Consider the following 26055-nt stretch of genomic DNA (forward strand, 5'->3'; position numbering starts at 1 on the left):
CGCTTTCCTCCCTGACAGGATCCAAAGGCAGTGTTTCCACAAACATTCCAGGGGGAAGTGGGGCCTTGCCAGGTGAATCTAATTTATACCCTGCAGTAACCACCTCAGACAGCTCTTGAAAGGCTGAAACCACGGCCCGGCTGTGGGAGGGGATCCCCTCGCTGATTTCGCCAACCAGTTGTCAGGACAAACCTTCCTGGGCTCACAATGTGGAGACGATTAGAGAGCTGGCGTTTTGAAGGCACGAGCCGAGAACTCCCTGACAGAGGTGTTGACTGCGGGCAGCAGACCCTCCTCTGTTCCTCACGCCTGAAGACCACACTTCATCTTCCCCAACCCTCACTGGGCTCACTGTTGGGGCAGGGTAGGAGCAGAACTGGCTTGAGAAACACCATCCCACCCGGGAACAAGTGGCAACAGAACTCAGAGGAGAGGTGCAGCAGGGAAATGGCCTGCCCTGGGCATCACTGCTGATCCTGAGTGACCCAGGGCATCACTGCTGACCCCAAGTGACCCTGGGCATCACTGCTGACCCTGAGTGACCCCAGGCATCACTGCTGACCCCAAGTGACCCCGGGCATCACTGCTGACCCTGAGTGACCCTGGGCATCCCTGCTGACCCTTTATTTGACCCTCTGCTGGCTACCCTACCACTCCAGGCCCCAGAGTCCTCACTGGGAAGATGGAGCAATGGTCCCAAAGACATGAGGTTGTCATGAGGATGATATGGGGTAAAGGGCAGTAAACAACTCCAGGCAGATGAGGCAGGATTATAATTCCCACTGAACAGATAAACTGAGACAAACCAAGGTCCTGGTGAATAGGGAATCAGGCCAGGCCTTGGACACAGACCTGGATCCAGAAGCCCAGGGTCCAGGACCTCCTGAGCACTGGTTTCGCCTCAGGTTACTTGGTTCCAAGTCCTGACCCAGCTCTTACTGGCTGTGGAACCTCCCCTCAGTCTGTCTTTTGCCCTTTGTATGCAGACACAAGCCACAGAGCCCCTCTATCCTGGCCTGGCTCCCTCACCCTTTCTCAGGGCTAGAGCCCTAGGCAGCAGCTGTCCTGGAATCCCACCCTTCCTCTTCCTTCCCCAACCTGTGAGGTGAGGTACTTTCTGCACACAGAAGCCAGGGAAGTGAGGCATGAGGACACCTGGGGCTTAGGGTGCAGAGTCTTGGTTCAGCAACTCCCACCTGGTGTGGGTTAAGTGGACGAACAGGCTTCTAAAAAACTGAGATTACATCTGATTGCTCTGAGGAGTCATAGTAACTAACAAAGATGCTTTGTCAGGGGTCCACTGGGATGAGCTCAATGAAAATGAGTAATCAGCACCTGCTTGATTACAGAAATGCGCACTGATACAGGGTATCCTGAAGCAGTGGGAGGCCAGGGTTCTGAATCCAGCACTTAACTTCTCTGAGCCTCAGTCTCCTCATCCATCAAATGGGAGAGTAATGCCAACATCACAAGATTCACTGAGACAACTTGGACCAAAGAGACAAACGCCACTTTCTTTCCTTCCCCACACTTTAAAGTAGCTGCTTGGGGTAGTTGAATCATTTCTCCCTGCTGCCTTCTTGGCTATAATAGTCCTTTTGTTGTCACTCAATGCAAAATTGTACTCCTGCTCTATCTTTGGGCCATAGTCATAAAAACAGGGTCTGTGGAGACAGAATTAATGATAAACAGCTGCAGAGACGGCAGCTAATTACTGAACATCTAAGAGGAGAACTTGTCTATAAATTTCTTTCCAAGCCCCAGAAATAGTGTGGGAACCTGGATGAGAACTCCTTCTTTCTGGTCCTCAGTTTCCAAACCCATAAATTGATTAAGCCAAATGGTTTCTAAGTTCTTGTCTGGGTTTGACGTTCCATGAGCTGGTGGACATGGGCTGAGGCTTCTCCTTTACCCTGATACTGCAGATTAAGAAGGAAGGGAAAACAGCGTGAGGGATGGGGTGGGCTCAGGGAACAATGTGCTGAGCACCTACTGTGCGCCAGGCGCCGTTCAAGCTCTCTAGGCACAAGAAGTGTCTCATGGACAGCAGCCTGTGCAATCTTCACCACAGCCCTGTGAGTTTGTGGCAAAAACCCTCCCAGTGCACTCCATCACTTCTGCCCCCACTGAGCCAGACTCTCTCTCCCCTTTTTCATTCAATCATTTAGCAAACAGTTGTTGACCATATTACTTCCAGACACTGAAGACACAGCAGGGAACAAGACCTCAAGATTTAGTCTTCATAGAGATTACATTTGAGGGGAGGAAACAGATCACAGACAAACACATGTCAGGTAGTACAAGGGGCAGAAATGCTACTTTAGACAGGTGGTCAGGAAAGGCCTCCTGGAGGAGGTGACATGAACTTCCATGAAAATCTCTATGAGCCTGAGTCAATGCAGGTGGGGCTGGGGCAAGAGCATTCTAAGCAGAGGGAACAGTCACACAAAGAGCCTGAGGTGGGAACAAACTTAGTATGCTTGAGGAACAGCCTGGATCCATTGAGGCTGGAGCAAGAGAGGACAATGTGGAAGGAACCGAGGTCAGGGAGCTCAGCATGCGCCCCACACCTGCCCCTTCCTATCTCCATTTCCTTCCTCCTCCCCTGGGCCATGCTAGGGATGCAGAAAGGTAAGTATAGATGTCTGAATGCCTTGAATTCAAAGGCTCTTAGGCATCCTGGAGTCCTTCCACTTTGTACAGATGAGGAAACTGAGGGCCCAGAGGGATCTGATGACTTTCCTAGAACTACAACGCAGTTTGAGTGCAGAGCTGGGGTGGAAACCGAGCTCTGAACTCCTGGCCGATGCTCTTTATCAAGACTGACTGAATCAGGGTCATGAGACTCAAAGTCCTCATCACACACATGAAGAAACAGGAGCCACATGTCCAGGTGGCTCTGGGTGCAGGAAGATAGTAAGGGGCTGGGATGGGCAGGGGAAGTAAAGACTCGGGTCGGTGCACGCCTTTGTGGGCTTTTGCTCAGAAATCCACCATCATGCTTTTCTCGTGCACGTAAGGAGGTGTGAGGTTTGACGTGCCACAGGTTAAAGTCTCCCTGGACTCTGCTGGGTGCTGTGTCCATATCAGAACCCCAGCCTCCCAGCCATCTCCTGCCACATGACCTCCAGTGAGTCATCACTCTGCCCAGGGGCCTCGGGTGCCCATCTGTCAAAAGGGTGCTGCAGGGTTTGGGAGCAGCATCAGATGAGATTCCCTGAAAGGTTCTTCCTCAAGGCAAACCCAGCATCAGCCAGGACTCGTCAGAATGAGGGAGACAGTGATGGTACAGACGGTGTCTAGCATACAGTCACTGGTCAACAGACAGTTGCTCTGCTGGTGGGAAGGGTACTGGGCTAGGAAACAAGGGGCTGAGCTCAGTTCTTTAGATCCCTTTTGCTCCGTAATTTTCCACAAGCCAGGTCCTCTCGACAGGTCTCCGTTTCTACACTGGCAAAAGGCAAAAGTGCAAACGAGGCATTTAGACTTGTGGCCTCCATGAGCCACATCATCCAGTCCTGGACACCTGGCGAGAAGGGATGGGAGCTGGTGGTGGAGAGGGAGGGGGAGGGGATCTTGAGGAAGTATCTGAGGCACAGCAGACTGGTTTTTTTCCCTGTGGCCAAACTCTCTTGACTTCCAATTACTGTTTGTTGGCAACTATACTAGGTCAGAAATGACCCCAGAGGCAACACTGACTCCCAAAACTTGGGGTTCATCAGATTCTGGAAAGCACAGATTCATGGTTAAATGGGGGTACAGAAGGCAACTGTGGGCAGTAGGATAATCGCAGAGCAGGGAGCCAGGGACATGAACTGAAGTCCCAGGTGTGACACCTGGACAGGTAGTGTCTGATCCATGGATTTAAGTGACCCCACTGTAAAACAGAAATCCTGCCACTGCCCTGTGCATTCCCGGAGCACAGGAACTACCCATCAAAACTGCACCTGGGCCCTGCCCAAGGCCTGACCAAACCTGGTTAAGGGCCAATGTTACTTTCAGCTCAAAAACCTATGCATTTTGGCTCTGGTAAAACAAAAAGAGGTTGCTGGATGGTTCATCAATTGAACCTACACTCACTAGGTGCTTGCTTTGTTCCATGTGCAGCAGACACCTCCCAGTCTTGCCCCCAGAAATGCAGTCTTGCAGAGACCTCCAGTCCCGTCATCCCATCTGCAAGAAATGCACAGTCCAGCACCACTGTGCCATCTGCCTTCTGAGGCTTATGCCCCAACACACAGACTTATCAAGGGAGGGCGGGGTAGGGGTATGTGGAGGGGGAAAGGGCAGGTCGTGCTTCTTCAGGCAGCCACCTCCCAGTCCTTTAGAACAGCCACTTGCAAGGTCAGAGTCCCAGTGATGGACTCTCATTTTATCATTTGCCACACCAGAAGAATGCGTGGTGAGGAGGCTGCACTGCACGAGTCGGTGCCGTAATCACTTACAGACCGTGCTGGCCCCAGTCCTGGCAGTGGAGGAAGATTTATTGTGGGGATGGGTGGAAAACAAAGAACAGTTGTGCAAACTTTACAGAGCTACATTATGGGAAATACCTTTCCGTTTCCCATTGGTAAGTGTGCTGGGCACTGTTTCCAAAGGGAATTGGGCTCCGTTATCCAACTGGGTGCAGACACTGCACCTCGGCATGGCGTGCTGGGCTGAGCTGGCCTGGACCGTGGTGCCCAGGCCCTGACTGACAGCCAGGCCCTGCTGTCTGGGGGCACAGCCAACCTGGGATGCTCTGGTGAACGTGGGGAAGAAGGCTCCTTCCTGGGCCTCCGCATCCTCATCTGCTTACTGTCATTCCCTCGCCAACAGATCTGCCACATGACCAACATTCTTTTTTTTTTTTTTTTTTTTTTCAGATTTAATGTGTTTCATTGATTAAATTATTACATTTGTGCCAATTTCCCTTCCCTCTGCTCCCCTCCACCCGGTGGCCCCCCTCCCTCCAGTTGTCCCCCCCTTTTAGATTATGTCCATTAGTTGTGCATACAGTTCCTCCCAACCTCTCTCCATCTATTCCATTCCCTCCTACCTTGATCCCCAATTCCTATATCATCTCCCTCCCTTTCCCCATTCCCCCTCCCTGTTGACCTCCCCCCAATATGCCTCCCGTACCCACAGTTCCTCTTCCACTCTCGTTGCCTATTTAGTTTGCCTTTGTTTCATCTCCCTAGCTTCTGTTTTTTTTTTAAACCAGTCCCTTTAACATCTCATATAACAGTGGCTTGGATCTAATGAACTCTTTCAGTTTTATTTTGTCCTGGAAACACTTTCTCTGTCCTTCTATTCTGAATGACAATTTCGCTGGATAGAGTATTCGTGGTTGTAGGTTTTGGATTTTCATTACTTTGAATATTTCTTGCCAGTCTCTTCTTGCCTGTAGGGTTTCCCTTGAGAAGTCAGCTGATAGTCTAATTGGGACCCCTTTGTACATAATTCTTTTCTTCTCTCTTGCTGCTTTTAAGATTCTCTCTTTATCTTTAATTTTTGACATTTTGATTATAATGTGTCTTGGAGTGGTTCTCCCTGGGTCCAGTCTCTTGGGAACTCTCCTTGCTTCCTGGACCTGCAGGTCTATTCCCTTCCCCAAGTCTGGGAAGTTCTCCTTTATTATATTTTCACTCAATTTTTCAAGTTCTAGTTCATCTTCCTCATTCTCTGGCAAACCAATGATTCTTATGTTGGGCCTTTTATAGCTGTCCCAGAGGTTTCTGATCCTTTCATTGTTGCTTCCCATTTCCTCTCGCTGCATTGGTTGACTGCTTGTTCCTTCTCCATATTCCAATTTGTTGAAATGAACTCTGGATTTTATTTCCTTTCCTTCTGTCTCATATGTGGTTTTGTTCCTTTCGTTATGAAAGTTTTTCGCTTCTTTCATATCTTTTTCCTGCTCTTTTGTGAATTCTGTAAGCCACCTGATAACAATGGCCCAGAACTGAGCCTCTGACAGGTTTCTTATCTGTTCATCTGTCAGGTTCTCTATCTGCTGCCTGGTGAGTTGTGTTACCGGTATTTCTAAAGTTGCCTGCCTCATTTTGACAGATGCGTTTTGTTTTCTTGGGCTGGCTGTCGGGGGCAGTGCCTGTGTACGCGTCACAATTCAGCGACCGGCCGGCGCCTGCCTGTCCGCGACCTATTTCGCAGCCCTGTGGTGCTTTCTTTGGGGGCGGGGGTCCAAGATGGATTCACACAGTTATTCAGCTAGGAGATCGGGATCCGTCCTCCCGCCCCCCTGGGCCTCACTGTTCAAGGCGATGCGGCGGCCGCTCTCCCCAGCGCCGGAGTCGCGCACGCCAGGGGCTTGGCCGCCGGGATTCCTCGCCGGGGTCGCGCACCGCCAGGGGCTTGCGCAGCCGGGATTCCTCGCCCGGGTGCAACCGCAAACAGCACTGCCCTCTTTAACTCTTACCTGCCCAAATGGTACCGCTGGTTTATAACTTCATATGTTGGACTTCCGTGTAGTTTTATTTTCTGGAATTTCTAGTTATCCTTTGTTTTGAAGTAGTTGTATTCCTCTATAGTTGTAGAGGGAGACCTAGCGTGTCCATCTAAGCCTCCATCTTGGCCGGAAGTTGACCAACATTCTAAATGTTAACACTGACTGTGTCACTCTCCTGTTCAGGACCCTTCCACCATGCTCACTACTGGCCACAGAGGAGAGTCCAGGCTCCACATACTGCAGGGACTTTGAGATCCTTTAAAGTCCAATTCCACCTGTCATTTCTGCTCCCAGCTCCCATGCATGTAATACACTCACTCCAAGCACGCGAAGAGGTCTGTGGCTCCCCCTCCACGGGTCAACACTGTCACATCTCAAAACTTTTACATATGTTGTTCCCTTTCTTTGAAATGTCTTTCCTTGTGGTTTGTACCTAAAAAGCTCCCACCCTCCCCTCAAAGCCCAGCTCTGATGATGTCCGAGGGAAAGTCTGTCCCCTCCTCTGTGCCTCTGCATCATTGGGTTAATGCCCTTGCCACCAGATCCTTCCTCATTTGATGCTGCACCCACCCCCTGCTTCTAGCGTCAAACCTGACACAGTGTGTGTCAATAAAGCCTGTGTTGAAAAGTCAGCAGGAGGGAGGAGGAAACAGTACAGATGAGCCCAAGGCTGTCTCCTGGGGGGAAGAGGGACAAACCTTCTGGATCATGGAGTGTCTGAGGTGACCAAGGACATAGGGGTCATTAGACACGTCACCCACTTAACAGATGAGGCTAGGACACTGAGGCCTGTCGTTGCAGCAGTCCATGTGAGGCACATAAAGTCGGCTCAGCTAACCCATCTGCCATGAGCAGAGACAGAGCCTATTAATTCCCAATCATGAAGTTTACCATTTTCAGGATGTCCCTCTTAGAAAACATGGTCTGGATGCTTTCTTAGAGTAACTATTGATTTTATCTGACTTTCTCATTCCAGTAAGAGAATCATTTCAATTCCATTTACATTTAATTCAAAAGCTTTCCCCCCCCTTTTTATTATTTTAAATTCAATTCAGAGATTTTTATGTTTTTATCCTTAATTTTTAATATTCCATAAAGCAGCGTTCACAAAACTTGGCTCGTGCTCCCTAAGCGTGCGCTCCCAGGAATTCTCATCTCTGCGAGAGCTTGGGTTTGATGACTCACCAAAAAAAAAAAAAAAAAAAAAAAAAAAAAATAGAATAAGGGCTCCCGTTTTCAGGCATGAAGTATTTGCCAGGCATAAGGTAAGTGCTCCATATACATGATCTCGTTTAATTCTCATGGCAACCCCCTTTACACAGACAAGACACTGAGGCTCAGAGAGGACTTGTGACTTACTTGGATCTCACAGCTGGTTAAGGAGCAGATCAGAGATTTGAAATGCAGCCATTATCCTATGCGCTTGGCTATTGATCCACCCTGGTTCATAATTTAAATAAGAGGGGAAGGGAGATGAAGTAGGAGTAGGGATCAGGAGGTGAATGCGAATAAGGTGTGGTGGAGGATAGAGGCGTAAGTGAGGGGTTAGGGGAGGAGGTAGGGGCAGGCTGTGGGGCAGGGAAGGAGGAAAGGTCAGGAGAGCAGCAGGCAGAGGCTTACAGACCAGAAACTGCATTTGGGGGAGCCTAAGGCTAACAGGTTACATGCCTGATGGGGAGCCCATCTGGCAGGAACACGCCTGTGAAAGTGACTGTGTACTCTGAGGCAGGAGCACTGCACTGGGAGTTGGGAACTCAACTTGACCACCTCTATGGAGCAGTGTACAGTTTCCAGATCACAGCTCCTCCATCCCTTACAGAGAAACTCCTCTGGAGTCAGCAGCACAAGCCCCATCTTCTAGATGCACACACTGAGACTCGGGAGTGAAGTGACTTGTACAAGGTTGCATAGCTAGTGGGCAGTAGAGCTGGGATGAGTTTTCAGCTCCACCTGCCTCCAGTTCCTCTGCCCTGCCCCAGGCACTTTATTTCCATCTAGGTACTCAGTTTCCCACTCTGTACACTGACAAGAGGAGACTCTCAGGGCTCTGACCTGATCATAAGGCTGGAGCTTCAAAAAGCCTGAGTCTGATTTTTAAAAATGAGAGGTGAGAGGAAGGCATCCCAACTCAGAGTGCTCGGCATTATCCCATTTCACAGCTCAGGAAACTGAGGCTCGGAACAGCCAAGTCCCCTCCAAGTCACACAGCCTGTCTGTGGCAGAGCTGGGACTTACAACAGCCTTTTCTGTTCCTTTGAGGAAATTGGCAACCACGGGGCCACTATCCATTTTAGACTCTCCTTTTTCTCCTTTCCTAATGCAAACTGCTCAGAACAGACAGATCCATCTGTTGTGCTCTTACTGTACTCCAGGCACTGCATACACACCTCATGCATAGTATCTCGTGGAAGCCTGACCACTGTTCCATCCCCCCACCTTATAGGTAAGAAGACAGAAGCTTGCACAAGTGAAGTTATTTGCACACAATCACAGGCTGATATAGCAAAGCCAGGATTCAAAGGAAGGCTTTTCTGTAGAAAAACTTCAAGCACCAGATTAGGGAATGGACACCACCATCTTTAAGGTCCCTGTAATCGTGTGACTTCACAGGAAACTGCTCCGGAGGATAGCATCCAGGCAACCTTACACAGCCTTGGAGCAGAGGGGTTGGATCGCCACCAGCGCCTCTGTACTAGGGAGCAGGTTCAGGTCCACTGCCTCCAAGGCCAGGCCAGGTGTCTAAGAGCATGTGGTCCCCAAGACACTCGACCACACCAGGAAACACTTCTATACATGGGGCAACATATTCTGAAAGAGCAGGAGACACAGAGAAAGGGAGAGCTAAGGGCGTGACACTGGACTGGGTTGTGAAGGATAGTTAAAAATGTCCTGTTCCGGGAAGGGCGTTCCAGGCAAAGGCACCAGCAAAAGCCAAGGCCCAGAGGAGCGAAGGAGCGAAAGAAGCTTGAGTGTGCAAAGACTCTCTAGGAGGCTGGGGAGAGGAAACCTGGAGCAGGGAGAAATAAAGCAGGCATTCCAGGACTACGGTTAACTCCCTGGGTGACGGGGCCACTGACGCCGCCTCTCAGGGCTTCAGCTTGCCCATCTAATAATGAGTAGACATGAGAACTGACGTGAGCCCAGGAGGGACCCCAGAGGGGCTGTTAACAAGGCACATCTGGATGCCAACTTGAAGGCTGACTTTGCCCAAGAAGGTTTTCCTACCCAGACCCTTCCTCCCTGGAACGAGGCGAGACTCAGACCCCTACTTCTAAAATGGTGGACCTGACAAAGCAACCTGAATGGCTGGGCTAGGTTGGCCTCTCTAGGCTCATTTACAGCAGGCTTCTCTGGGGGTTTTAAACCATGTTCCACTTTGTGGTTTTTCTAATCTCTCCAGAAACCCCTGCCTCCACAAAGAAAGCTTGTTTTCAGGTGACTTATTTATTTTTAAGATGAAATGTCTTACTTCTTATCCTATGAGCACTTCCTCCTCCAAGACAAAACAAAGACCTGTCATGTCAGCAGGACAGGGGACCTACAACAGTCGTCAAGGTGAGGGGAGCACTGGTTTGGGAAAACACTAGTTAAATGCAAATGTCTCAGTGTCCCTGTTCCACCAGGACTCCCCAAGGCCAGACTGGCTTTGATTCCCTTCTTTGACCCCAACTCCCTCTCCTTGCCCACCCCTCTCAGCACCCAGGGCTTTGTTTCTCAGGAGGGGTAGGCGCTAAGGCAAAGCAGCAAGAGGAAGCCAGAAGCCACAGGGCCTGGCTCAGAGGAGGTGCTTGGTGACAACTTGCTCACTGAGTCTCAGATCTAGATATTCTCTCACTATTTGTAAACAGATTGATGATTCTCTGCCTGCAAAGTGGCTTGAGGTCTTGGTGGGCACATAGTCTCTGGAGTCAGGCTGAGACCTGGGCTCAAATCTGACCCACGATATACTTGGGCCTGAATTTGAGCATGAAATGGACATCCCTTTCCCCATCTGTAAAATGGAGGTAATAATTCTAGTCTTCATGAATGTTCTGAGAGCAAGCCCTATATAAACTAAAAAACACCCACCGAGTGTTTCAGTGTTTCAACAATGTTCCCGTCCCCCTTGACCGACTTGGACAAGGTTATGCAGCCAGGCCTCAAATCCTCAGCTCCTGGCTCCCCTCCCTCCCTCCCTCGTCCAGCAATAACATCACAAGATTCGAGGGCAGTGTCCTTCCCACAGTGCCAAAAGTCTCGCATCACATCCTCTTGTCTCTGGACCCCCAGCTCGCAGCACAAGCCCCGCACACAGGGCAGCCTGACCCTCGAGTGAAGCAAGTGTTTCAGGATTCCTCCTCCATTTATGGGTCACTTTTCCAGTATACCCTACAAACAACTGCTGGATACCAACCAGCCCTTTCAGGAAACTCCATGCCTACTGAAGCCCATTTGCTGTGCATTCCCGGCCCCTCAGGGCCCCTCAGGCCTCTCAGGGCCTGTCTATCCTGGTAGACCTGCCCACTCAGATATTTCAGGCTCCCAAATAATTCCTAGGATTGAGCCTAAGATGTTGAGGTGAGTCAGAGATGGCTGCTGGCCTTGAAACATGCCCAACCCACAAGGCTGGTCCCAGGCCTTGAGGGGCAGGGAAGGGGCAGATGCCCAGGGACTCGCCCACTGTGATTAGAAAAGTACAGAGGACTCTACTCTTTGAAAGGAAGAGGCTGGGCAAAGGTGGGTAGGTGGAAGGCACTATGGCCTGTGGACTGGTCCAGGCAGCTGAGCCAGGGGATACAGAACAGAACATTTCGTCTCTTCCGTAGAATGGGCATGATAACTCACGGATGGGCACAGCGTGTCTCAGATGTATTAGTCCTCTCCTCTCACAGGACTTCCCATGACATATGATCCCAGACCACCAATCAAATCTCTCTCTGACTTTCAGCTCACAGCCTGGCTGGGCATATATGATCAGTACTATGTGACCTTGGGAAATGACTTAGCCTCTCAGAGCCTCAGAATTTTGACCAGTACTGTTCTGAAGATGAAATTTAGAATACACAACACGAAGCCAGAATATAAAAGTCTCTGAATCTTAAAACAGAAGCCCCCTCTACCTGCTCCACCCCCACCCAGCACCCAGGGTTTTGTTTCTTGGGGAGGGGGTGCTGGAGCAGAGCAAAAAAAGGAAGCCAGAAGCTCCAGGATTGTGGGAGATGAAAGTAAGTTTGGCTGGACCCTCTCGGAGATGAGCAAGGCCCTTCCAGGAGGTCCAGTCAGTGGCTGGTGTTCAAAGTATCTTGGCTGGTTAAGGCTAATCAATAATGCTCAGCTTTTGGTCGGATACATTTCCCTGGCCCCAGGTCCAATGGCACCAGAGACAGAGTCGCAAATCACAGAGAGCGAAGGGGACCACTGAGCAGTGTGGCTGCAGCTTCCAGAGGAATCCGGGCAGGATGGAAATCCAGCCTGGAGGCTCTAGCTGCGCATTGGGACTGAAAGGCCAAAGACTAGAACCTCCTCCCTGTCACCCTGCCCCAGAACCCCCTTCTATTCCAGCCACCCTGGACAGACACACTGGCACAGAGCAGGTGCTCTGCATCACTGGCAGACACCTGACACATGGCCAATGGCACGGGTGACAGCCCTGCTCACCTCACCAACTGCAGAAGCTGCTGGAAGTAGCTGACCTCACATACAGGCTCCACCACTGACTGCCTACTGAGCCTCAGTTTCCTCATTTGTAAAAGAGCCATAAATGATCCTGTCCTAACTCCTAGGGCTACTGTACGAATTTCCTGAGATGAGCAGTGTAATGTGGGAAGGAGAGAATTAGCTAAGCTCTTCCCTAGGTCATCTCTTATAATCCTGAAAGGCAGGTACTGTTATTGCCCCGTTTTATAACCAATGTGCTTCAGTTCAGAAAGGCCAAGTCCCCTGCCTTAGGTCATACAACTGGTAAGTGGCAGGGCCAGGCAGGATCCTAGGTTTTATGACTCCAGACCTGAGCTTTTCACCTCTCTGCACACAGTTTCCATGGCGGATCCATAGCTTTGGTAACAACTCTTCACAAAAGTCAAGGGACTATTGTCATTATCATTCCTTATAAAATCCAAAGCTATGAGAAGTTTTCCTTTGCATACTGCCTTTCCTTTTCTTGATGTGGAGAAAAGCAAACTACTCAGTCTGCTAATTTCTGCAGTCTCAGACAATCAGAATTCCAACTGTCTGGGAGAGCCAACCTAAGAAAGCAAGAAATTAATCTTCTCAAAGTTAACGTCTTCGAGGCGTCGCGGCAGTATTTGGGTTGGACGTAACCTTGCTATCGTAACACAGATGAAACTCCAAATTTAATAAGGCTAAGACAACTCGGACAACTTAAGAAACATAACAGGATATTGCAAAGAGATTAGGGGGCTTCCTCTGGATGGCGTGGACAGCCAGGGAGAGGGCAGGGTGGGGGATGAATGGTGTGGTCTACCCTGGGGGCCAGCGAGGTGGGACCTGGTCCCAGGCCTGGCCTGAAATCTAGGAGGCTTGGGCAGAGGGGAGCGGGGCTCCTCCAGACACCTCGAGGCCCGCCTGGTGCAGGAGCAGAGGCTTCACACTTAGGTTAAATGTAAACCAGCTGCAAGGACCAGAGTGTTACAGTTGGATGGGGTGGGGAAGGCTTACCTCATGAAAGAACCGTGGAAACGGCTGCTGGAAAGATAATAAAAGGATTAACTGCTATTTTAGTGGGCCATTTACTCTTCAATCAAAGTGTCTCATCTATTTCCTGTTCTCCAGAGGCTCCGGGTCCAAAATTCCTTTGTCTATTACAGCACATGGTAGCAGAGGCCTGTCATGAGAAATTAATAATTTTACAGGGAAGGGTGATTTTATTTATCTGGGTGCGGGCTGGAGTCCGCCCCTTCCCAGTGGCTGCCTGCTGTGCCAGCATCTCAGGAGGGGGGAGCAGTCCCACAGTGGGCAAGCAGGAGCTCAGGAGAGACCTCTGCTACCATTTCCAAATGGCAGGACCCAGCAGGGATGGCCCTATGACCCCAGAGAATAATCAGTAGAACAGAAGAAAATCTATCTACACAGAAAAAGAGCATCACAGTTTAGAAAGATGTGAGTCCACTCCAATGGTTACTAACTGTATAACCTCGGGCAAGTTATATTTATTTATTGTTGTTACTGTTATTACTAGCATGATCACTAGCCTCTATTATTGTTGTTGTTATTGTCCATCTCTGTGACCTGGGTCAAATTATGCAATCTCTCTGAGCCTCAGTTTCCTTATCTATAAAATGGGAGTTCTAATAGTAACTACCCCATAGGGCAGTTGTGAGGACCACACAGTTATTGATTAGACTAGTCCCTGCACATGGTTACACTCAGAAGCTGCCTGCCAGTATTATCGCCATAATCCCAAATCCCCAAAGAGGCAAGATGAAGTGTTCTTACAGTAGCAAGTGGAAGGCCAGCTGGAACCCATTGAACCTTTGTTTCTTCACCTATAAAAACTGTTAGTTTTACAGGATTCTTGTGAAGATTAAAAGGGTGAGTATAGACACAGCTTTAACATCACCTCCTCCTTGAAGCCCTTCTGGGCCTCCCCTCCTTGAGCCTATGCAAACTCCACCCCAGAACTCATCACTGATTCCACCCCCATCCCTGACCATGAATGCCCCCAGGGCAAGGACCTTGGCAGGTCTGGGTCTGGGTACCCAGAGTCAGGCATGGGTCAGGTGTAAGTCAGTGTGTTCTGTGGAGTCCGCTGAATCAAACGAGATCCTAGCAAGCTAGCACAGAAGAAGGTACCCTGGGGAGAGATCCTGAGGCCACACTGAGAAACCTGGGTTTCTCTGACCCACTTGCTGGTCCTCTATTTACCAAACTGGAAAATGGGCAGTGAGAGCCTCAGTTGCTGCCACGGGCGTCGTGTGCAGCACGGATTCTCCTGGATGCTGTGATTCCACATGGGAAGCCCTAGCATGAGAAGGGCACTGACCACACCACGCCAGGGATCAGGCTACGTAACCACAACGCAGTCCCCCACCGACGGCAGCGGGACCCCCCACAGGGAAGGAGACATGAAGAAGAACTGTAGCCTAGCAGCTGGCAGCTCCAGGGTTTCAGAGACAGACAGGGCCCCTCTGTCCTCCATCAGCGCTGGCCTGTAACGTCTATTGGTCATCTCCTTCCAAGCAGGGACATGCCTTTCAGCAAGCCATGTGTCACAACACCCCAAGTGAACTGGGGCATCCCCAGAGAGTGGCCTGGCCACCAGCTCTCCCTATAGTATATTCCTGGGCCAAAGGCATGTGATAAACACGCACTCTAGCCTCTCCCCACACCACCAATATGACAACCAGATTGTTCATTGTCCCTCACTTGTCTATAAAAGTGAATTCCTTCTCATACCTAAGACCCAGCCTCCTTGAAGCTGAATAGGCTGGGTCAGTGGATGTCCAGCTCACAGCAACACAAGCAGATGGGGACGAAAGGGCAAATACCTGGTCCCAGCAGGATAGTTTGTGCTGCCAGTTGCCAATGCTTCCTGCCTCTTCCCTGGTCCTACAGATGCTGCCCTGGGCTTTGAGCAGGGATAGGTGTGTGCCACTGTTGCCACTGCACCCCTTCCCAGACTGAGCACTCCATGAGGCAGGGCCCAGGGACAGTGACAGCACATGAGTGTGGAGAAACTCAACCTTGGCCATGACACTCGCCTATAGACCAGACACACTGCTTTCTTCCTCTGCCTCATCGATGTCCCAGTGGGTGGGCATTGGTGTCCCCACCAGCCCTTCTACTACTACAGGCAGGCGCCTCTCCTGGAGGGCTGGCTGAGCTTTGGTGGTAGGCATGGTGGCTCAGATGAGCATACCAGGGACTAAGCCTACGTTCCTCTGACACGTATTTCTACCACAGTGAATGCAAACACAGAAATGATCAGTCAGAACGGCCAGAGGCTCAGATGCCTAAAACACTGCAGACACTATCCAGGGCTTTATCTGTTAAGCCTTAGTCATGCCCCAAAGCCTGCCCCGGGGACCCACAGCTCTCAAGCTGGATGCCCGTGAAGACCCAGTGCCCGGTACAGGAAGCCAGCCTAGCCTGTGGGCTTCTCTAGGAGGCCCAGGGAGCCTCCCTGGGAAGGTAAAGACCCAGTAGGAGAGCCTATTCCCCACAACTCACTGCGCCATCAGTAAGTGGGACACTGAGCACACGCATGCAAGAGAGAAGGCTGGCCAAGCCTGCTTTGACCTCAGAGCACCTGTGTCACCTCCTAACCTTGTGTGTGCAACACCAGGCCATGCAATATGCCTTGGGATGAGAGATGGGGCACATGGCAAGTATGAAGGCCCCTCTGCCAAGGTTTCCAGTGACAGGGGCACTCACAATCTTGACCAGTGGCCACATCCATAGCATTCTTCCTTCCCTCAACAAGCACAGGGATCTCAGCGAGCCCCTCAGTAAGGAGGCCCAGGTATGCCTCTCAGCGAGTGACATGGGTGCTGCTCTGCCAGGGACATGGCCTGGTAGCCGTGAGAACTCACCATGCACTTGTTGGGCTTCTCGCCTGAGTGCACCCTCATGTGGATGAGCAGCTTGTAGCGGGCGTTGAAGGGCTTGTAGCGGCGCACGCAGCCCGCCCAGAAGCAGGTGAAGTCCTCGCCCTTGCGCTGGTCTATGTGGCTTTTCTCGATGTGCCGCACCAGCTCCTCCTGCTGCTCGTAGGCTGCACAGCAGTCCACCCAACGACATGCCTGCTGCCCAGCCACCCCCCCTGACAGGCCCAGCCCCAAGCCTCCAAGACTAGGGCCTGATGGCAAATGAGGCAAAGGGTAGGGAGGCGGCAAGCCCGGCTGGTGAGGCCCAAAGAGCTCTGAGAACTCGTCTGCAGGCTCCTGCTTCAGGAAGCCCGCCTTCCGGCAGGATTCAAGTTGCAAACTGCCCTCATGACTTTCAGTGGTTGCAGGGCCCGGCTGGGCCCGCTTGGGGTGGGCCCCCAGCTCTCCCGGTAGAGGGGGGCTCCGGAGTCCATTTATGCAGGTGACCAGAGCAGTCTGGGAGGAGCGGATGATGGAGGTGATGTCAGAGGAGGCACAGGCTGAGGAGGAGGCTGAGGATGTGGGGGCCAGGCCCAGGAGGCAGCAGCGCTTCAAGCTGCCCTCGGGCTGGTGGGCCTCAGGTTGGGGGCCCAGGCCAGAGCTGGGTTCACTGCCTAGAAGGTAGCAGGAAGGTGCTGGGTTGGCGAGGCCTCGGCCCGAAAGGTCCAGGTCTGTGTGCAGGCCGGTGGCTGGTGGGGCCCGGCAGTGGGCAGACAGGGGTGCTCGAGCTTCCATCATGGCCCGATAGACAGGCAGGGACTCCTGCTTGATGTGCTGTGTAGCCGGGAGGCTACCATTCATATATGTGGCTTGGGGTCTGGGTGACCTGGAAGACAGGGGCCAGAGAGGCCATGAAAGTGGGCAGGGATAGCGGAACCTGAAGGCTGGGGAAGCCCGGAGCAGGAGAGAAAGGATGAGGGATAGAAGGCGGGGGAGGGGGGGGCAAATATTGCCTGGTCAACAAGGAAGAATGTGGAGGAAATGGGGGAGTGAGAGAGAGAGAAAAGTGGGCTGGGGAGAGGTTCAGAAGAGGCAGAGGTCTGAAGAGGAGAATGCCAGAAAAGGCACCATTATCCTTTTACCAAGCCCAGCGCACCCCCAGCCCCGGATGCCACCCCACCCTGCCTCTGTGGCCTCCCTAGGGTCTGCCCTGACCTCCTCCCTCTGACCTTCTAGTGAGCGCAGGAGGGAGAAGGCAGGCCGAGGCTGACATTTTGAGGGACACCTAGGTCATTTTTTTAAATTCTGCTTACATGTCCTTTAAATCTTTATTAATTTTTGTAATCTTTGATAATTTCTAAGAATGTTTATTATGTGAAATTTTGCCCCAAGCAATCTGTCTTTTACACTGTGAACATCAGTGCGTGGGGTTTTTGAAACATGTCATGGTGAGGGCACAACCTAGGAATAACAGAAAAAGCTTCTTGAGTGGGGATGTCTCAGAATTTCAAGCCTAGCCGCGGTGACTGCACAAAACAAAACTTTGGGGAGAAGCCATGGGCAGGCGAGCCAGGCAAAGGAGCACACGGGAGGCAAGGGACTTGTGTTCAAGGCCAGGCTCAGCCACTTCCAGCTGTGCACACCTGAACAAGGTGCTCTGGGCCTTTCTCCTCATCCCAACATCAGAACGGTTCTACTTCTTTGCATGAGGATGGTGTGATGGGCAGGGCTGGGCTGGCTGAGGTGGTAACTTCATCATGCACATGGTACATGCATTTCTAGAGGTATATGCATCTCCCCAATGTGAGCAAGTAAGGGCAGGTAGAGACACCAGGGCCTGTTGGTCACCTGAGGACTCTGAGAAGGGGAGAGACTAGCAAGGTGATGCTGGGCCTTGGGTCAGAGAAGCCTCCACTGGCTGGCTAGACAGAACAGGATGCCTGCTATGTGCCTAAACTCTGATTAGGACACCCTAGCGTCCTCAGGCCTCACCCTCACTGAGCCTTAGTTACCTTGCCTGTGAAATGAGGACCCACCCTCTTGACTTCAAAGGGTGGCTGCCAGGATCAAGTGAGAGGACAGATGCCGAGACAGCCATCTGGAAAGAGGATGGCAAAGTGAATGGTGCCATCATTACTGCCTTAGTAGTGCCATTATCACCACTGCTGTCCTGGGGCTCTCTGAAGTGAGGCCCATGGGGCTGTGGGGTCACTGTCTGCCCGTGGGGTCACTGTCTCCCCCTCTGTTTCCCAGTGCCATTTCCTGCAGCTCCAGCCCACCCCTCTCTGGCTGTGCAGCTGTGGCATCCCCAGCTTTAATCACAGGGGGAGGGGAGGGGAAGGGACAGAGGAGAAGGAAGGTCAGAGCCCAGAGCCCTCCAAGAGCATCGCCTCCAACCCTATCACTACAGGGTCAGGAAAGGGGCCAAGAGGGCACAGGCACGAGCAGCAAGCAGTGACAGGGCTGGGGCCAGAACCCAGGCTTCCCTTCTGTCTGTGTGCGTTTTCTCCTGCATAGCACTGGCCTGGGTAAAAGTTTGGGGGAGGGACTCTCTTATTTACTTCTCAACGGCACTTGAACAATTCTCAGGCTAGCTCACCAGAGACCTCTCTTCCCACCCAGGAACTCTGCTGCCCGGTCAGTGGAATCAAAAAGAGTTTGCATTCTGAAGTAGACAGCAAACACATAACTCCTCTCCAGGGCTCGGGATGATGGGTCCACCATTGCCAGCAGAAAGCTCCAAGTACCTTAAGGATCTGATATCCAAGTTGTGACTGTGGAGATTAAAAAAATTAAATAAAAGTACAGCTAGCTGTTCCCCGCATGGTCTCAATCCTGGGCCGGAGAGAGGTGGGCATGGGCAGGGAAGGGCAGCCGGGCAAGCCTTTGTTTCAAGCAAACCCTTTAAAAAGCAGGGCCAGGTTAAAGCAACCCCCACTAGGAGGAGAGAACAGCTGTAGCTCTCTGTGACTGAGTCACCCAAATAGTGGAATGAATAATCAATAGCAAAATCTCAAACGACATCAAGGTGGGGAGCAGGCAGCTCTGAACCTGGTGTCCCACAGCTCCAAATGCCCTCTGAGGCGGCCTCCGCTTGCCCACGCTGCCCTGTGCGGCCAGGCAGCAGTTCAGGCCCTGCTCTGCCACTGAGCCCTGTGCACGCCAGGCAACTCCCACCTCACCTCTACAAATTGTGAGTGTGAGTCCCCAGACAGAGCAAACAACTGCACAGAAGGCCCATGCTCCCGGTGCTTTCCCAGGCCGTCTCGTGCGTGACCAAACTCTCCAAGGGAGAGACCACCATCTGTTTTACACTTAGGAAAACTGAAGCAACTTGCCCACGCTGTCAAAGGCAGTCAGTGATAGAGCAGGAATTTGAACCTGGATCTGTTTAAATAAGAGCCTGGGATTTTCTCACAATATACTCTAATGCCCTGGGCCCCTACTTCCTTATCTGTAAAATTACCTAATTTAAAAAACTATTACTCGGCAGCCTCAAAGTTCTGAGTCTCAAGGACTCAATGTGCTCCTATCATCCTAGACTCTGGAAGGGAGTTGTCAAAATTGGGAAAATCAGTGTTTCCCCAGCAGAGACTCAAGGGAAGAAGAAGGTGATGTCGGACCTCATGGGGTCAACACACCTGATGGGTCAAGGACTGCAGCCTGGGCTGAGGGTTAATGAGCTCACTCTACAGGTTCTTCACACTATGCTGGGTGATGCTGGGGACTCAAGACAGTTAGAGAGGGTTGGTTCTCACTTCACAGGCAAGGTAACAGAGGCTCATATGGGGCGAGGTCTAAGGACACACGGGGTGTCCTAGTCAAGAGTTTAGGCACATAGGCAGGCTTCTTGTTCTGCCTAGTCAGCCAGTGGGGACTTCCTGCCCTTGAGAATCTCCCTTTCTAATGGGGAAACTGAGGACCAGTCCTGTGAGGGAATGCTTAAACTCTGCTGAGGCATGGGTTGAGTTGTGGCAAACAGAAGAGAGCCCAGAGGCTCTGGAGGCCAAGATGTGAAGACAGAAAACTATGTGCCAGAGCAAGACCAGGAAGCTGGTGGTGGGCAGGCAGGAGCCCAGTCACAGGCACCCCGCAACACTGCTGGGGGCCTGCACACTCTGTTTCCACCTTCATCTTACAGGTAAGGAAATGAGGCTTGGAGAACGTCAGCATCTTGCCCAGAGAGCTAGTGATGCATCTAGGACTTGAGCTGCAATTAACAATACATGCTGCTGACCATGATGGTGGTGGGCAATCATTTTAAGCATAGAAATGACAAAATCAGGACATTGCTGAAGTTTTAAAACTCCTCACCACTTACTGGGTGACCTCCAGCTAGTTTTATAGTCCCTCTGGCCTCAGTTTCCCCACTTTAAGGCACTTGTAGATTGAATGAATAACCTATATAAAGTGCTTGGCCTGGGGTGTGGCAAACAGTAAGTACTCCAGGATGGTGGCTTATTTAGCAGTAGGACCAGGGCCTCCTGGGACTGTGGGGATTCAGTGAGAGAACGCTGCACAGGCAGCGTTCCCTCAGAAAGTGGGAGCTGTTCACAGGCATTAGAAAGCTGTTCTGGAGACAAGGAGGTGGCTGGCACAGCTGCCACAGGAACCCAGGCCGTGGATCAAGGTGCCAGAGATCAGGAGGGAACAGCAAGAACAGAGAGGAGGTTCCCCAAATACAAGGCAATCCAGTGGGTGATGGTCCCCTAAATTTATATGTCGAAGCCTGTACCCTCCTTGTGACTGTATTTGGAGACAAAGGCTTTAGGGAGGTGATTAAGGTTAAATAAGGTCATAGGGTGGGGCCCTAATGCAAAAGGACAGGTGTTCTTGTAAGAGGGAGAGAAACCAGGGATTGCACACAGAGAAAAGGCCACATGAGGACACAGTGAGAAGGAGGCTGTCTGCAAGCCAAGAGAGGCCTCAGGAGAAACAAAACCTTCTGACATCTTGATCTTGAACTTCCAGCCCAGAGAAGTGGGAGAAAATAAGTGGCTATTGTTGGAGCCACCCAATCTGTGGCCTTTTGTCATGGTAGCCAAACAGACTAATACACTCCTAGAAATCAGAGATCTCATTAACAACAAGGAAGACCGGAGGGAACCTAAATTCTCAAAGAAAAATGGTTCCCCATGGGGAAAAAAGCTATTTAGTAATATCTCCCCCTGTGGAGCTCCCACTGGAAAGCAAACCCCATCAGGGAGACCTCTGCCTCCTTCACCATGCCACCCCAGCACCCCACAACGCCCGGCTCACAGGAGGCACTTGATAAGTGGTTGCTAAAGGGATACATTGTGAACAGGCATCTGGGCCAGTTTTTAGCATCTCTGATCTGTGAAGAGGCCTCAGGTGAGCAGCCCCAAGCAGTGGGGTGAGGGATCTCGGGCCAAGGGGGTGGATACACAGGCCTGCCTGTGGTTGATCTACGCCTGTCAGCAAACCAGAGGGCACAGAGGCATGGGTGGGGCTCAGGGAGAGGCCACAGGGGCTTATTTCAACCCAATGTGCCATCTAATAAAACATTTTGCAGAGATGCACATCACTGGAAACATGCAAGCACTAAATGTGATAGTTACTTGGCAGAGTTCTGTGGGGTGATGGCTTCTTGAGGCAGGAGATGGCCCAGGTGGAGGAACCCCTCTCTGCTCTCTGAGTAGTCCAGGGTTTGACATTGTGACCTTAAACTAGTTTTCCTTCCCCAAAGCACTCCAAATCTTCCTCTTCTAAAATGAGTGATTCTCTGTGAAAAGTCACACCTCAATAAAACCACCCTTGTCTCTCAGGAGGAACTGCAATGCAGGAGGTGCGGGGCCTACACCTGGCAGCCATCATTGTGCTACTGGGCTCTGGCTGGTCCCTGGCAATTCTGTGCCTCAGTTTCCCTGTGTATCCCACAAGCCAGGCAGACTAGGTGAGGTCAGGAGGCCCTCGGTCCTTGGTTTCCAGGGAGTGTCCACAGAGGGCAGCTGATGGTGAAGATGGAGCACATACCTGCTGGGGTGGGGGAAATGAAGCAGCCTCTCACAGGCTGGGGGATGGCCCCGGGGTGGTGGGGTTCCTGCCGGGAGAAACAGGCCCTGGCGGCAGGTGGAGCCAAGGCCTTCGGCAAGGTCCAGGTCCAGCAGGCTCTTCTCCGAGCCTGGGGTGCAGTGGCCGTAGCTCCCGTTCACTAGGCAAAGAAAGACAGGAAGAGGAGACAAAGTAAATAGGGACAGCCTGGCAGTGGGGTGCAGGGAGGGGGCAGTCATTGGGGACATCATGAAAGAGAGCACCCTTGAGCCAACACTAACAGAACCCCTGCTACATCTGAGGCACAGGGATACCTCGTTTAATTCCCATAACCACCTGTAGAATCAGTAATAGCACCACACACTACTCCAGGTGTAGGAAACACCTGGGAACTAGATAGACAAGCATCAGTCCCCAGGAGGTTCAGAATCTATGATCCTCATATTGATCACCTAATGCTCATTCGACAAGGTACGTGGCCATGTGCTGGAGCTGGTGATCTAGAGCTCAGCTGACCAGCAGGCTGGATGACAGTATATGTCAAGGAGCAGGTGCTTACTGAACAGCACCTCTTCTTGTTACCACCAAAGTTCAATCTTCATTGTTTTCCAAATTATACCATAGAAATACAGTATATGGTTATTCACACCTTGGTATCCTCCATGGTTCTTTTACAGCCTAACTATCTGCCCAGCCCAGCTACTGGGTTTCTATGAAGACTAACTGAGGCAGCAGATTGAGAGTCCTTGAAAAACTACATCACATGTAACAAAAATATTAGGCATGGTTGTTAAATTCCATTCACTGGGCCTTGGTTTTCTTATCTATAGTGTGAGAAGGGTTAATCTGGAAACTCTACTTCTTCCTTAGGCTTTCTGCCCTGTCACCTGGCCAGCTTATGCAAGGAAGAAGGGACATACATGGCTTTGGGGGCCCTGTGGACCTTGGTGTGAGCCCCTACACCCCCAACCTAACCTGTGACTCGAACAAGTCCCTCCCCTGGGCTACGCCCCGTCCCGAGGTTGCCCCTCGCCGAGGCTGAACCTCAGCTCCCTGGTGTAAGATGGAGAGGGTCATGCCAGTTCCCCAGAGATGCTGTGAGGTTTTGAGCACCGAGGTGCAGAGCCCCTAGCACAGTCCTGGCACCTAGGTGCCAGGAGAAGAAATTGTTCTTATTGTTAAGTAGCACTTTGAAAAGCATAAAGTACTCTAGAAAGGCAACAAAACATTATTAACAGACCCAAGTATATATTGAGAAAGGAACTGACACCAGAACACCCCTGATGTAAGGACTAGGAGAACGATAGAGTGCCGTTTGCCCAGCAGTGTGTGCAGCCCTGGGTGCAGGTCCATGTTTCAGCGGGGCCTCCCCACTGGCCTCTGAGGAAGGCATGGGTATCACTATCCCCATTGTACAGAAGAGAAAATAGAGGCTCAGGAAGTTAAATTATTCGCCCAACATCATACAGCTAGTAAGAGTCTGGGCTGAATCTGTGGCTCAGGTCTGCCAAACCCAAACCCCACATCGTAATCACTATGAATGAAAAGTGGCCTCTTAGCCAGATCCAGCCCTACCCTAATTCTAGCCCATGCCCAAGGCCAGACACTCTGAGCTAATTTGCCATGGCCCGTGACTCTGGACAGGCATCAGGCAGGCATTCACCTGCTGAGCACTTCACAGTTTGCAGACCAGAATGCAATGCTCTCGAGGTCCCAGGGCAGGTAAGGGGGTCAAATTTCCAGGCTCCCAGGCACAGCCCAGCCTGCTCCAGAGGGCTTTCATGAACATTTGCTCAGAAGCTGCCCTCAGTGTCACCTTCCCAGGCAGAGCCCGTGTCCTGCTGTGAGGAACACTCGCTCCCTCTGGCTTTGGCTGCTGCTCAGCCAGCCCCTCGCAAGCTTATTTTTTAATAACTTGCTTGTTTTTTAATTAAAAAGAAATCCCTGGTAACAAATGTGAATGGCCCAAGCTAATGAGAGCAGGCTGCTGCTCATTTAACTCTGTCTCTGCTTGGCGGTCTTTGCCTTTTCCACATCGTTTCTGCATGCGATTTTATTACCCCATTGAGGCAAACTGTGGGGCTGGGCCTCAGAAAACTGGATGATTTTTATGACCATTAATAGCATTTGGAGCAGAGAGAGCTTAATCATCACACAGGGCTGTTCAGCAGGGTCTTTATCCCAGAGTCTTTGGGTTGGGGAGGCATTCTGAGCTTCTTTCAAGGACCCACCAGGCCCACTGGGGATCTTTTTGTCATTTACTCTCCTTCACTTAGGAGGATGTGTGGAACAATGGACAGTGGGTCCCCAGAAAGATGCTGGGAAGCCCAGCATTTATTTCTCAAGCCCTTACTCATCCAGCACTTCCCAGGCATCAGGCACATTCAGTACTTCCCAGTGTACATCCCTGTGAGACAGGCTCATTGCAACCATTTTCCAGATTATAAAAACTGAGGTCTGGAGAGACTAGGGCTTTTAACTGGACCCAATGGTCTAGGTTTGACTTGTGGCCCCACCCGGATCTCTCCTACTTCAAAGCCCAAGTTCAGTTCTGCTGCTGTCTCTCAGCCAACTGATGAACCACTGGGGGGGGGGGGGGGCCGAACAAGCATCAACAAGCATCCCCACCTGTGACTCCAATGAAGATCATGTTGGAGGGCCTTTGGGGAAGTCAAAGTACCACCATTACAATGACTCCTAAACTCTGCCAGGGCATAGGATCACTCCATCTACAGACAAGCACACAAAGGCTCAGGGAAGTTCAATGGTTCATCCGAAGTCACACAGACAGTCAGGGGCCAAGTTGAGATGTGGGAAGAGATGGTCATTACTCTAATGATTCAGGCCTGTTGGCTTCTTCTCTGCTGGATACATTAAGAGATTTTCCTATAATAAATAAGCAATCCAGCTCTGGGAGGCAGTAAGGAAGGAGCCCCTTGGGTCACAGTCCGGCCCTGCTCAAGGCTCCACGCTCATTCAAACGTTGTCTTATGTAACCCTCACAGACACTGGATGAAAGCGTGGGCCTCCCCACCTGTGGGGACATTCGCACCAGAGCTGGCAAGTAGCTGCCCAAGACCACATGCCAATTGCTGGCATAGCCAGGGCTCGAACCCAGGTATCCCAAGGCCTATGCCAGACCCTACCCCAAGCCACCTGTTTTCTCAAAAGCTGAAAATTAAACCAAAGACTGTAATATGTTTCCCAGAGATGCTGCCACCACTGGGAAGATGTGGGTACTGTCGCTGTTGCCCATCCCAAGCCCAAACCAGCCAGGAGACCACCCACTGCTGTCTTGCCTATTGGCATCTCGCCTCTCTGTCGCCTAGTGTATCACAGGGCCCACCCCTGCTCACTGTCCATCTCCAGGAAGCAAGGGTGAAGTCTTTCTCAAGAGAAGCAGGGGAATGAGAGGGCCACATTTGCCCTGCTGGCCTGAGGAAGGTGGGGATACCCTGGGAAAGGGCTGCACCCAGCAGCTATGTCTCCCACTGTGCCCCAGGGGCCAGACCCTGGACCTGGCTCTCTCCATGTCAATAAAGCTTTGGGGAAGGATAAGAGGCTGAGGGGGTCCCATGTTCATTTTTACAAGTTGGTGAGGAAACCTAGCACGTCAGGACTGAAACTGACTGACCATCTATTTCACCAACAGATGAAGAAACTGAGGCCCAGAGAGGGAATGGACCTCTTGGTCACATAGCAAATCCGTTACAGCATGGACTGGTACCTCCAGGGCTAGGTAGGAGTTTGGTTTAGTTTCCGCTTCAAGTCTCAGTTTTCTTATCTGTAAAATGGTGCTAACACCTACTTCACAAGGTTCTGTTGATAATTAACAGATTATGAACACAATGCATTTGGCATAATGCCTGGCTCACAGTAAGCACTTGAAAAATAATAGTGATGATAATGATAATTATCTCTCTTCCATTTATCCTTGAGCTTAGGGTGGGGCCAGGATACAGGGCCCTGTACAAGAAGTATTCTATCCCCAGGAAGGTCAAGTCTAGACGACCCTGAGGTCAAACTCAAAAGGACAAGCCCTCAAGGCCCAGAGGTCACCAAATGAGGACCTGG

General features: G+C 51.3%; 1 protein-coding gene across 1 annotated transcript in view; it reads right to left on the minus strand.

Moving 5' to 3' along the window:
* The window catches only part of GLIS1 (GLIS family zinc finger 1), a 216480-nt gene that overhangs the window by 66198 nt on the left and 124227 nt on the right, over positions 1 to 26055 (minus strand). Inside the window, exons 3-4 of the mRNA XM_090271629.1 lie at positions 21964 to 22141; positions 15976 to 16855 (exon numbers count right to left, since the gene is read on the minus strand). Of these exons, the coding sequence (XP_090127755.1) occupies positions 15976 to 16855; positions 21964 to 22141 (1058 nt within the window). The remainder of the gene's footprint in view (positions 1 to 15975; positions 16856 to 21963; positions 22142 to 26055) is intronic.

This window comes from Furipterus horrens, unplaced genomic scaffold (genome assembly GCF_987537825.1).
Source record: "Furipterus horrens unplaced genomic scaffold, mFurHor1.1.pri manual_scaffold_3, whole genome shotgun sequence".
Taxonomy (NCBI): Eukaryota; Metazoa; Chordata; class Mammalia; order Chiroptera; family Furipteridae; genus Furipterus; species Furipterus horrens.